This window comes from Chelonia mydas, chromosome 11 (assembly GCF_015237465.2).
Source record: "Chelonia mydas isolate rCheMyd1 chromosome 11, rCheMyd1.pri.v2, whole genome shotgun sequence".
In the NCBI taxonomy this organism is placed as follows: domain Eukaryota; kingdom Metazoa; phylum Chordata; order Testudines; family Cheloniidae; genus Chelonia; species Chelonia mydas.
Window position 1 is genome coordinate 61990422 of NC_051251.2, and position 14113 is coordinate 62004534.

A 14113-nucleotide genomic window follows, 5' to 3' on the forward strand; every position below is an offset into this window, starting at 1 on the left:
CTACAGTTCCACCATTCACGGGACATCCCTGTGAAGCAGGTTTTCTAGTATGTATTAATGATAGGCAAGTTTTCACTGTTTTGATATCAGAACACACAGCTCTAAGAACTGGAAGTGGCTGGTTATCATATAATTCATATATATATGTGACTATTTATGAACTTACCACAGAAATATACGTAGCTATCTAAAACTGCATTAGTATTCGGTTGATGTAAAAGTTAATGAACCATCAATTAATCTTAAATTATTTCTAAATCACTTCTTATCAGCATGGTGCAGCATTTCCATTTTTTCTTGTGTTCATCACTGTTGCTGAGCATAGCCATGGGAAATTATTCTTTGTGTGATCTATATATTGGTGGCATCACCCTGCAGCCAGGATCTTGTACAGCTAAATTCACACACTTCTACCACAGCCGAAATCATCCTGTGCAGGGTTCCATACAGGATATAAGAGGTGGTCTTGTGCCCACTCAAATCTGGGGCCACTAAGAGCCAGTTTGATCCCTATAGCTGGTTAGAACAACCTGAAGGGCTGCTCAAGGACTTTATGGACTTTGTGGCAGCTCAGGAATAGCTGAGGTATGGGACTGCCCTAGTCACACCCCTCTCACTTGTCAGATGACTGGGAATGCCCCCTCCCTCCCTCTTCCCCAGTGGCTCTTGCAGGGGAGAGGAAGGTATAAGTCTGGTGTAGTTAGTTCTGTACCTGTCTAGAGGGGCTCCTGTATGAGGAACAGTCCATCAGGGGCCCTGCAATTGCTTTGCAGCCCCTTTGCGCCAACATGATTTCTTTAAATGTATTTTGGAAAGTGTGTGTAGATATAGATATAATATTTAGATATATTACACTATACAATTTAATCTGTTTGTACACATACCTTAATAAAGGACCAGATAAAACAGAATGGTTACAGGTAATGTTAACAAGGGTAATGTTTTGGCAAGGAGTGGTAAAGTGACCTGCTACATGTCTGTCTGCCTACCCAGCTAGCACTTTTACTCTGTAAAGTCATTTTCCTTAAGTTCTTGAATATATTTGGAATTTCTATTGTTTATTGTGGAACAGACCACCAATGGAATTACTTTCATTCAAAGTTTATTCTGAGATTCCTAAGTGTCTGTCTGGTTCTTTCTTTGTTTCATTCTGTTCCCTCTTGGTTTGAGTTTCACTGTCAAATAGCATTGTGATATTTCTTAAATGGCTGTGTGATGTGACTTGTGTAACCTTTGTCTTCTTTCCTCCCTGTTTCCATGTATTGTTCTCTCATTTCTGTAGGTAGAGTGTGAACTCTTTGGTGCATTTACTGTATCATTTTAATTTGTTTGTAAAGCACCTACCACATTTTGTATACTATATAAACATAATAAGCCTTCTCCATTCTTTTTTCCTTTGAATTTTATACGCCACAATCATATATCCTATTAGTCTATTTTCTAATAAATATAAACCTAATTTTTCTGGCTTCTTACACAGTAATTATAACCCTTGGGGCCCTTTGTCATCTTTAGTGCTATCTTCTGTTGCACAGTTCCTCTGCATGTATTTTATGGCAACTATTTGTTTTTAAATAATTTATTGTTAAATATTTGTTTATTGTCCTACAACTCCAAATGTTATAATTTGATCAAGAATTTTTATCTTTTGATGTTCAGTGCCCATCAAATCTTCATAAACAAGATGGATATGCTTGTGATTCTAATCAGGTATGTAACATTTTTAAACCTTTGCAAATCAACAAATAATGAATCCAGTGTAAATTTTCATTTCTTAACTCACTTTTCTTCCTTATTTTTTCATACACTCAGTCGTCTCAGTTTATTCATCCTAAGGGTTTGTCAAACTTTGTGCAGACAAACAGAGCACCTATTAAATTTGAGTCTATCATCCATCCCTCTCTCCCTGCAGTTCTTCAATGTTTTGTTCAGCCTTCTGGGGGCCATTGTGTAGACCTAGGGACTGATCTAGTCTCTCACTTTCTTGGCTAAAGTTGAGGCATATTACTTGTAGCAGTGTAAAAAAAACTTGCACTGATGTTGCCTGTGCTGTCCATGCTCTGTTTTTAACATTGAGAATTTCAGTTTTACATGCAGTCAGTTTGGTCCTTTTCAGATCACTTTAAAAAAATTCAGCTTTCTCCGCTGATTTTTATTTCTGGCCAGCAGGCAGTTTGCAGAAAATAGAAATACAAGATTGGTGAGGATCAGTGGGCACCCAAATGTACAGGTTTATATTTTAATATAACTCTGCAGTGATTTACTGGTGTTAGTTCCATTGAAGTTAATAGAAATGAAGGGCCAATTCTTTCATTACTTTGCATCTTATGCAGGCCTTTACACCTTGCAAAGTGGATGTATAATGCTGTCGCTAGTGTGGGTGATTTGGCAGCATTTTCAATGCTCGGTGGCTAGTTTAAATGACAACATGAAGTGCAGTAGAGTATCAGGCCCTCAGCATATAAAGGTACTTTCCACTCCCCCCCACCCCAGCACAAACACTGAGGAGAGTATATCCCCATGTATAAACTATAATAATCAAAATGAAAGAGAACTTGTAAAGACAGCTGAAGGACAACATTTGGTTTTAAAAAGAACATAATATGTTCAGTTTCCCTTCACTAATTTGTTGTGTTTTTGTTTAGGGACGTTGCTATAATGGAGAATGCAAGACAAGAGACAATCAGTGCAAATACATTTGGGGAATTAGTAGGTTGACGTTGCCTACCTTAAATATATTTTATTCATATGTATTCTTTAGTTTGTATTATTAGTATTTCCACCTACTGTACTTTCCTCCTTCAGTTAAAAGTTTCCACCGAAGAGCAGAGAAAAAATGTCTGTTGAGATAATATGGGTGACTTGTGATGTCATTTGGTATTTGGGTGCTGTGATATGTTGGGAATCAGGTGGTGATAATTTGCTGTGCTTGTAGATATATGTAAGGTGAGCAGCATATACTGCAGCTAACTCAGGCTGAAACTCACCAGAAAATATAAAACTAAATTCTACGGGCACGTTAGGTTAATATTTTTGAATAAATATATATTTTTGTCTTCAGAATATTTGTTAATATACCTTAATATAAATGTGTGTGTTTAAAAACTAAATCACACAGATAACTATCAATTCCATCGTCTTCAGGGGAGACATGCACTGGATAATGATTTTGAGCATAAGACAGGAGAACTGAACTACCAGTTTTCAGAGTAGCAGCCGTGTTAGTCTGTATTCGCAAAAAGAAAAGGAGGACTTGTGGCACCTTAGAGACTAACAGATTTATTAGAGCATAAGCTTTCGTGAGCTACAGCAATGCATCTGATGAAGTGAGCTATAGCTCAGGAAAGCTTATGCTCAAATAAATTTAAGTCTCTAAGGTGCCACAAGTCCTCCTTTTCTCTTTGTGAACTACCAGTGTGTCCCAGTCTGTTGCACTCATGCCATTGTAATGTTTGTGTGTGCCAAATTCATCCCAGCTTAAGTGATTGTGGTCTGTGAGAGAGAAAAGAATGTTCCTACCCATTTTGGTGTTAGGAGATTTCCACCTTTTCCTGTCTGTCACACGCAGCACAAGGTATAGTGCATTTAATGCAGAGCACAATGGGGACAGTAGGTTTAGTGGACTCCTGATACCTTTCCCTCAGCTCGGGGGCAGTACAGTACGTTTTTTTTTCTCTAACTCTAAGGTTATATTTTAATTTAAATTATTGAGATTGTCTTTTCTATGTAAGTGCCTGTACAAAGTGTAATACTTTGTATTTAGTGGTTACTTTTTGTTTCATTCTAAATAATGGAGATACTATTTTTTTTTAATGAAAGAAAGCCTAAAGGGCTTGTTAATGAGAAATTTTATATAAACTCCATGAGTCTGGAAGGATGTTTATTGGTCCACCCCCAAGCACAGAAAAGTCACATCACAGACCAAATTCTGAGAACATCTTTTCAGGCTCTGCCTTTGTTCTCTCTTTACTTTCCTCTCTTTCAACCATTTGCCATTATTGTTTGCTCTGCCTCCACACAGCCAGCTTGCTGCTCCTGCCTTTTTAGGTAGGTGAGACTCTGAAAAGGTTTATTCTTAGCACAAGCATACTAATGTGTGGAAACCCAAAAAGACTAAAGAGAAGAAAGGTGGAAAATGTTCTAGATTGAATGTGGTTCTTCTATCTAATCCTACTTTATTAGGAAAGTTAGGACTTCTCTGCTTACACTGAAAAATGATGACAGGTTTCAGACCAGCAGCTGTGTTAGTCTGTATTGACAAAAAGAAAAGGAGTACTAGTGGCACCTTAGAGACTAACAAATTTCTTTGAGCATAAGCTTTTGTGAGCTACAGCTCACTTCGTCGGATGCATTCAGTGGAAAATACAATGGGGAGATTTATATACATAGAGAACATGAGACAATGGGTGTTACCATACACACTGTAACGAGAGTGATCACTTAAGGTGAGCTATTACCAGCGGGCGGGGGGAGGGGGACGGACGGACCTTTTGTAGTGATAATCAAGGTGGGCCAGTTCCAACAGCTGACAAGAACATCTGAGGAACAAAAAGAAAAGGAGTACTAGTGGCTACAAGCTCACGAAAGCTTATGCTCAAATAAATTGGTTAGTCTCTAAGGTGCCACTAGTACTCTTTTTCTGTTTGTGAATACAGACCAACACGGCTGCTACTCTGAAATCTGAGGAACAGTGGGGGATGGGGGAGGAGGGGAATAAACATGGGGAAATAGTTTTACTTTGTGTAATGACACATCCACTCCCAGTCTTTATTCAAGCCTAAGTTAATTGTATCCAGTTTGCAAATAAATTCCAATTCAGCAGTCTCTCACTGGAGTTTGTTTTTGAAGTTTTTTTGTTGAAGAATTGCAACTTTTAGGTCTGTAATCGAGTGACCAGAGAGATTTGAAGTGTTCTCCAACTGGTTTTTGAATGTTGTAATTCTTGACGTCTGATTTGTGTCCATTTGTTCTTTTACGTAGAGACTGTACACAAAGTAAAACTATTTCCCCATGTTTATTTCCCCTCTCCCCCACTGTTCCTCAGACTGTCTTGTCAACTGCTGGAAATGGCCCACCTTGATTATCACTACAAAAGGTTTTCCCCCCCTGCTCTCCTGCTGGTAATAGCTCACCTTAAGTGATCACTCTCGTTACAGTGTGTATGGTAACACCCATTGTTCATGTTCTCTATGTATATAAATCTCCCCACTGTATTTTCCACTGAATGCATCCGATGAAGTGAGTAATAGCTCACGAAAGCTTATGCTCAAATAAATTTGTTAGTCTCTAAGGTGACACTAGTACTCCTTTTCTTTTTGAAAAATGGTGAGTTAGTCTCAGATTTATGCTGTTCTCACTTTTATTGGTTTTGTATCTGTTTAACTCTGTTACTCCTGATTTACACTGGTGTAAGTGAGAGGAGAATCAGGCCTCTTAATTCTTTCCCTGGATACATCGAGAGGCAAATATCTGGTGCTCCAGAGAGATAATCTGATTCTACTCTCACACTAGTATAAATCAGGAATAACAGCAAGGAAAACAGTTACATTGCACCACTGTAAAACTGATGTGTATGTGAGCAGAATGAGACCCCCCAGAATATTCAAGTGAGGAACATATACACCGAGGTAGATGTTGTTTAGACAAATCACCGAGAGAGAGTCTCCAGACTGATATTCAGCTCAGATATGGGAATCTGAGTATAAGGTAGGAAATATTTTCCCTTTTCAGCTGCCTGATAGAATTCTGTCTTTTCTTCCCTCTCTTTACCTCGCTCATTGTGTAAACACAATCTACTCCATAAATTAAAACCCAGGATGAAATTTCAGTCATGTGTTTATATTTTCTTGTGGCAGTTGTTTACATATTTTACATTAATTTTATGAAGAGAATATTTGTTGCTGTCAATGTAAAGTACATTCTCTTTTCCCTTTTTCGTCAAAGAGGCTACAGGGTCTGACAAATTCTGTTATGAGAAGCTTAATACAGAAGGCACAAAAAAAGGAAACTGTGGAAAGGATGGAGACCAATGGATTCAGTGCAGTAAACAGTAAGTTTAGCTTTGTAGAAACGGTCTAAATACTTTGGGTGAAATTGGCCTAATATTTTTCAGATTTTTTTAATGGACTTTTTCAGCAGTTTGTTTTGCATGGTTTTGAATCCTCCATTTTTTCTTACAAATTTTCAGAACTCCAAAATATTTCACAGATTGGTTTGCAGAATTCCCAGGTGGCTCAAAAATTCACATTTTTGGAATTTCTCACATCTAGATTTTCATGCAGATGTACTGGCAATTTGGGCTCATGGAGAGAAGTTAACGGAGATAGCAGCACAGTGTCATACATTTATAATGTCAAGCAGGGATGTAAATGGGCAAAGATATGCATGCTGGTTCCGCCTCCAGACGTGGCCCAGGAATCTCTGCTAGATCCTGTGATCTCAGGGTAATTCCACCCTGTAGCCAGGGGGAAGGGGGAGGGGAAGCTGCAGTGACAGCTTGGTAGAAGTCTGCTCTCACTGAGTGAGTCCATGATCTTCCATCATGTTGGACCTCCTCGCATACAATATGACCAAATATTTGGAAGACACTAGTAGGCCATGGACAACAGTGAGCTCTGAGTGATCTGTGGAAGACAAAGGCTCATCCTACCAGTGTGCATCCAGAGATGACACCAGCTACGGGACATATATCATAAGTAGCCATAGTGCCCACGGGATAGAGGCAGTTGATGTAGTACTAAACTCTTCCTCTGTCTCCACTACTGGTCCTGGCAGTGTAAGCTCCTCCTCTTTACTTCTCCCTATTGTCTTGGGCATGTGTTGAACTTCCAAGAAGGGAGTTAGTTGAGAAAGCATGTAACTAGAGGTAAAAGACGTATTTGATTTAGCCCTTTTTTTCCAGTTCAGGAATCATTCAGGAGTACTTAGATGTTTATTAATTTATTTACTATTTGTAAGTGATCTGATTAAGTGAACAAATTTTGACCTATGCATGGTTTGTGAACTTGTTCACTACAGCTGTTTGTTGTGTCACATGATATATCTGCTCCTTGGTTGGATGACTGAAACTTTAAAAGTAGAAGAATAATGAATGATGAATACTCTTGTTAATGGGTGAATGAATAGTCATGTGATGAACAACCATTTCCCGCAACGTTCATATTTAAAAAAAAAAAACCCTAAAAACATTTGCATGAATGTTTGAAAATAGCTAATAAAAAGGAGCACAAACATGGTCAGACTGAACAGCCATTTGGAATGCATACAGATATTCACATTGTTTTCCCGTATTCATCCAGTTATGTGTGCGACTTCAATGCAAAATTTGGACAGTCCATGCCAGGGAAGCCAGCTTGAGGCTAGTAGGCTATTGTTATTTATTTGTTATAAAGTGGCAGCAGATAAGCCGGTGTCTTTCCCAAGAAGGCAGTAGTGCACCCTGAACATTACTGATTCTTCTAATCATTATGATTGTACTGTGATGACATGGGGAATAAAATAAAATACAAAATAAGCAAACTGCATCAACATAGAGTAACCAAACTACCTGAAAAAGCACAATGTAAAACTGTGTATAGTTTGTCCACCTGTATGCCCTTTTAAATATTATATTCAAGTATTTTTGTGGAAATAGATTTTTTTGTTTAAACAACATGGGGAAATGCTGCTATTCATAATTAACCAATTGGTAGAATTTTGTTTCTACTTTTGCAGTTAACACCATCTGCTGGTTATGACTAGCTTCTGCCATCCTTGTTCAAATCAAGTAGTACCTTATTTAGAGTAGTACCACCAAAGTTTGTGGTATTACTCACTGAGTAAGTTATTACTTTATGTGACCAGCTGGTCTTAAGTTATTTATTGGCAGAAGCTGGTCTTAAGTTATTTATTGCAGTAATATTGTTGGTTTCATGTCTTCATTGCTTTTGACACAACATTTTGTATCTTATAAATATTGCTAATTGTTAGTGTGACTCTATTTGGTAACTTTGTCTTTGTCCCTATCTTTTTCTTTTGCAGTGATGTGTTCTGTGGCTTTTTGCTCTGCACTAATCTTAGTCGAGTTCCACGAATTGGTCATCTTCAGGGAGAAATTTCCCCAACCTCTTTTTACCACCAGGGGCGTGTAGTGGACTGCAGGTAAAAGACTATACAGCATACACAAATGATTTTTCTATCTGTAACCAAACTGGATGGATTAAAAGCTGGCTAACTGATAAGTCTGAAAATGTAATTATTAACTGGGTATCATCAAAGAGGCATGTTTCTAGTGGGTCCCACAGGGTTTGGTTCTTGGCCATATGCTATTTAACCATTTTTATTAATGATTTGGAAGAAAAAATAAAACCATCACTGATAAAGTTTGCAGATGACACAAATATTGGGAGGGGGTAAATAAAGAAGAGGACAGGTTACTGATACAGAGTGATCTGGATCACTTGGCAAGCTGGGCACAAGCAATATAAGTTTTTAAATTTGGCTATATGTACACATTGAGGGACAAAGAACGTAGGCCATACTTACACAATGGAGGACTCTATCCTGAGGATCAATGATTCTGAAAAAGATTTGGGGGTTATGGTGGATAATCAGCTGAACACAACCTCCTAGTGTGATGCTGTGGCCAAAAGAGCTAATGCAATCCTTGGATGCATAAATAGGGGAATCTCAAGTAGAAGTGGAGAGATTATTTTAGCTGTGTTTGGTGCTGATGGAGTACTGTGTCCTGGTCTGGTGTCTACAATTCAAGAAGGGTGTTGATAAATTGGAGAAGTAAAAGAGGAGACACAAAAATGATTAAAGGTTTGGAAAACATGTCTTTATAGTGATAGATTGAGGTTCTTGAGTCTATTTCCCTTAACAAAGAGAAGGTTAAGGGATGACCTGATCAGCCTTCAGGTACTTACAGGGGGAACAAATATTTAATAATAGGCTCTTCAATCTATTAGAGAAAGGTAGAACATGATTCAGTGTCTGGAAACTGAAGCTAGACAAATGCAGACTGGAAAGAAGGTGTAAATTTTTGACAGTGAGGGTAATTAACCACTGGACCAATTTACCAAGGATCATGGTGGGTTCTCTATCATGGACAATTTTAAAACCAAGATTGGATGTTTTTCTAAAAGGTATGCTCTAGGAATTACTTTGGGGAAGTTTTATGGCTGAGGGCTGGTCTACATTGAAAAATTACATCCGCATAGCTACGTCTTTCAGGCCTTGAGAGACGTAGTTAAGCTGACCCTAACCCCCAGTGCAGACAGTGCTAGGTCAACAGAAGAATTATACAGTGACAGGAGAGCTCGATTACATACAGCAACAGGAGAACCTCTCCCACTGCTGTAGTCTCTACAATGAAGAGCTACCACAACGCTGCAGCTGTGCTGCTGTAGTGTCTTAAGTGTAGACATAACCTGTGCTATCCAGGAAGTCAGACTAGATAAAAATTTAAACAGCTAAATTTAAATTTGTTAGAGGTAAAAATCACTATTTTAAATGGTATTTTTCCTTTTATTAAGAATCACTGATATTCTCCATTTAAGTGTTGAAATGCATGTGGAGACTCTTGAGACTGGTATCAAACCTTACCGTGGAACATCACATTGCTCTTCCATGAAGTTTAAGAATTATAATCCAGAAGAGCAAAAGATCCATATATAAGGCTTCATGGTTTTGAGCAGTACTATCTCAGCAAGAGGAATTATTTGTTTTATATGAATTATTGTGGTAGGAGGAAATCTTTAGTTAGCATTTAATTGGTCAGAGGATAGGCACGTTTTTATCGTCTTGCATGCAGATTACTGGATGGGTGCTTTTAAAAAATTTAAATAAAATTTGATGATTAAGAATGCTAAAAGTAACAAAGAATACTCTTTTGTGTGTATATATACAACTATTCTCCTCCATATTTACTCCCTGTTCCCATTTGAGATTAGAGTTAAAGCATGAAACATTTCTCATAAAATATGCATAAATCTATATACATGAACTAGTAACGTTTTCTAGAAATATCATTCTGTGGTATGAAAAAAAGAAAGATGTTTGGTCAGTTATGGACATGTAATCTAAGATAAAATTAAGATGGCATGTCAATACCTAGAATTCTTCTCTGTTACCAGCTACTTCATGTCAGTGCTACTGTGAGAATTGTGCGATTAATAGAAAAAATGTGGTGTGAATTTGTGCATACCATATTCTTTCCTCTAGTGTGCTGTGGAGTGAAGAAGTTATAGGGCTTCTAACATCCCTACCTATATTGTGTTTTAATATCTTTAAAAGGCTCTAGTCATAATATTAATAGTATTTTAAAACTTCTTCTCCTAGTGGTGCTCATGTGCTTTTAGATGACGATACAGATTTGGGATATGTGGAAGATGGAGCTCCATGTGGCCCTCACATGATGTGTCTAGACAGGAAGTGCCTACCAATTCAGTCCTTGAACATAAGCAGCTGCCCTATTGGTTCTAATGGAAAAGTCTGTTCAAATCATGGGGTAAGTCCATATCCGTGGGATAGCAGATAAGCTCTGTCCATACTTCCAATATAAACAGGGCCTAATGTACAGTGTTGTGTACTGTACCTAAAATCTTCAGTAAGACCTTCTGATTTCCTGAATACACAAGTGTTGGATTTTGTGACATACTTTAATTCTATGACAGTGTGAGAGGCATAGAGAACAGTTGAGAAAACAAGGTTTTTAAGTTATGTGACACAATTCACTGTAGTTTTCATGTTAATATTTAGAGTGAGATTTTCAAAAGCACTTATAGCTGGCTTGTGCTCCCACTGAAGTCAATAGTAAAGTCCAGTACTATAAAAACCTCCCTAATGTTTCACCGCACATTTCATTCCTCTGAATAATTTCAGTTTGCCACAGAATCCAGTATTAATGCTGCAGAAATTCAGGGTTCTTGCCCTAAAACTTAGAACCAGTATGGCATAGCCAGTGTTCTGGGCTGCTTGAAGAGACTGTGAAAGCCCTACTGTACCATCTAGATGCTAGGTCTTTAGGATGGTGGTAGCAGAAATAAGTGGGACAAGGGCATGGGACCTGAGTAGGATTGGAGCAGATCGGAAAGCACCAGCAAGAGGGAATAGGAAGACATTCAGTGATGCTCCAGAAAGGCGGAGAAAAGTAGACCACACTGAGCAAGTTCATCTTTCAGGATGGATCATGTTTCACTTTGAATGTATGGGGAAACAAATGAGCAGTATTCAGGGTTGTGTCATGATCTGAAGCCTGGTTAACTCCTTTTGGTAAGGTGTCTATACCTCCTTGAAATTGGATTAAGATCCACTGGTGCAAATAACTTTGCCTGTCTATGTCAGGGATTGCATCTGTGCAGCAACACCGATAGCTTGCCACCGCAGGCCATAGCCAAGGAAAATCTCCCATGTAGACAAGACCTGAAAATGGCATCTTCTTACTTGTGCTTCTTGTGTTCATTCACTCATACAGGTCCTCACCTCCTTTAGCAACACTAATTTCTTTATTCTCCACAGATTCTTTTTACATGCAGTACACTTCCTCTTAACATAAATCTATATCCCTCTGTTCCCGTTTATTAACCTTAATTTGATAGAATTTAATAGGATACCTCTTAATCACCTCAGACTCTCCCAGATAAATAATCCCAATATTGTGTCATATGTGAGCCTTCCGTTTCCATTTATTGTCTCTATTGCATTGTGCTGGTCAGGAAGCTCCAAAGGTAGTAACCAGCGCTTGTTACATTAATAACTCCATTTTCCTAGGACTGTTAATATGTACTCTTAATACAAAACATCAGGCTATTTAATCCTCTTAGCCCTCCTCGCTGCTACATTGTTCTCTGGACTGAAAATATGAATGTTGACCCTCTGCATATGCAGATTGTCTTCTTCTGCCTAATTAAAGAAGTCATTACTGTTTAAACCAGGGGTTCCCAAACTTCTTTCTTGGAGGTCCATCTGAGCTGCGGCAGTAGGCACTGCAGCCCATTAACACTTCTTGAGGGAAATTATAAATTTTAATTACATACACTAGAACTGTAAATACAGTGTACATGTTTTCTTTTCATTTTAATGTAAACAGTTGTAAATATAGAAAACCATGGCAATGTGCACTCAAAGAAATGCTTCAAGATCTTTGACACCAAACACTTTTAGGAAAATTACACTTTTAAAAAAAACGCTGAGCGAAATGTTCAAACAAGGAAAACACACTGTATAAATGTACAGCATATAAACCTGAATAAGCAACACAATGTTAACAAAATTGTTAAGACATGTTATTTAAAACAAAATAGTTGTCCAACTTTAAACACTGTGTTTTCAATTTTTTTAGTATATCATCTAAATTTCTGTGCTGTGTAAGTAAAGACCCAACCCTACTCTCAACTAATTAGAAAAGAATCAGATATTGTAATTAAAAATATAAAATAATAGTTTATAATATAACACACTGAGGCAATGGGTCCTCCTCCAATCCAGTAAAGGAGAATCCAAACTTCAAGAACGTGTCACTATATCTTCTTACGACTTCCTTTATTTTTTTTTGGCTGGCTCATTTTGTGTAGATGTAGATGGTCTGGGACTCTCATTATCTTCTCCGCCAGTGCACCCTCTCATTTTTAAAATAAAATCGATCCATATCAGATTAAAATACTGCTTGCCATTTTTTACAGTTGTAAATGGCAGACTGTTTGTACATTGCTAGGTTACCTTGCAGCAAAACACACCATTGTATGTGCAAGAATTAAACTTGACATACAGTACCACAGCTTATTTTTTAAAAATATTTTTTTTCTATACTCTGTCCAGCATATACAGCTCAAAACATTACATTTATATAGCTTTTATTTAGATTACACAAGTCACTTGGAGTTAAAGATTTCCTAAGACTGAGCTTGACTGGAGAATGCAGTCATGCCGGTAGACCATCCAGGACTGTGTCAAGATGGGCTGAGGCCACATTTTGGGAACCCCTGGTTTAAACTATACTTAGTTTTGACATTATTTCCACCCTAGCACATCAGTTTACACTGAGGGATATTACGCTTCATAGTCCGCCTCTGAGTCTATTTGACTAAGTTATCAAGTGTCTTAACTATTGATCAAACACTTCATTTTTCTGGCTAGTTGTGCTCCCCACCATACACACCGTTTTTGTTTGTTTGTTTGTTTGTTTGTTTGTTTGTTTTAAAGGAGAGCAGGGCCAACAAGGGATAAGAGACTGCTATAATTTCTACAGATATGTGCCATAGAGGACTAGACTCTATATTAGGAATTTGTTTTCTTATTATGGGGAAGATTCATATGGGAAGAGAATCCCTAAAGGGAGACAGACTGAAAGGAGGGTGAATTGGGTTCAGAGCGAAGGAGAAAGAAAGAAAGGCACAGAGACCGAGGGCAATATAGGAGTTAAGAAAGGGATCCAGACATTCTCTTGACAACTTTGAATTTTTTTCCACATTCCTATTGTGCCTTTGCTAATTCGAATTTTCAGTTCAACAAACCTTTCTTACAAGTAAGATTAAAGTTATCTTTATCCTTCTTGATAAGCTTCTTTAGTGAATATTAGAGGATGCAGAATGAGATAAAGGTATAAACAAAAATTACATGGCGTATTTACTTTTGATCGTCAGCATTGTACCGTCTGTCAACTTGGTTAAGCATTATCTATAGACTATGTAGTCTATAGTTTTTATACATTATGTACCAGTTGATTAGGTACCTCTATTGATGACTAACTGCCCTTCTAATCTTGTTGATCAAAATTTCATTCTTTCTATCTTTATCTGCTTTTCCATCACACCTTCCTTCAATCACTTTCCTCAGCAACTTAACTCCATCTCTAATTTCTTTTACCATCGTCCATTATTGCTTAGTATTTTAAATTTTATGGGTTTGGTAGGAGTTCGTATTTATTACAAGTGTAATGTAATTTTTGGTGGGTTTAAGCCCAAATTTTCACAGAGGTATCCTTCTGAGTGCAGTGTTAAAGTGAATCTCTGGACTATTCTGCTGGAGGATAGACTGACATCACCAGCCTGGAAGAATGAGGAAGAAACTGTCAGTTGAAACTCAGAATTCCCCCTCTCTCTTACATTGGAACAAGTTGCCTAAGGAAGTATGA

At 37.8% G+C, this 14113-nt stretch overlaps 1 protein-coding gene across 14 annotated transcripts in view; it reads left to right on the forward strand.

Moving 5' to 3' along the window:
* ADAM23 (ADAM metallopeptidase domain 23) overlaps positions 1-14113 on the forward strand; it is a 175735-nt gene that overhangs the window by 126177 nt on the left and 35445 nt on the right. For all 14 annotated transcript variants that reach the window (XR_005227299.2, XR_006285068.1, XR_006285069.1 and 11 more), the window contains 5 exons: positions 1660-1710; positions 2646-2709; positions 5944-6049; positions 8020-8139; positions 10321-10489. Coding sequence is in view for 8 of the 14 variants with exons in the window: in XM_037912209.2 (XP_037768137.1) it covers positions 1660-1710; positions 2646-2709; positions 5944-6049; positions 8020-8139; positions 10321-10489 (510 nt within the window). In the remaining 6 variants the exon portion in view is untranslated. The remainder of the gene's footprint in view (positions 1-1659; positions 1711-2645; positions 2710-5943; positions 6050-8019; positions 8140-10320; positions 10490-14113) is intronic.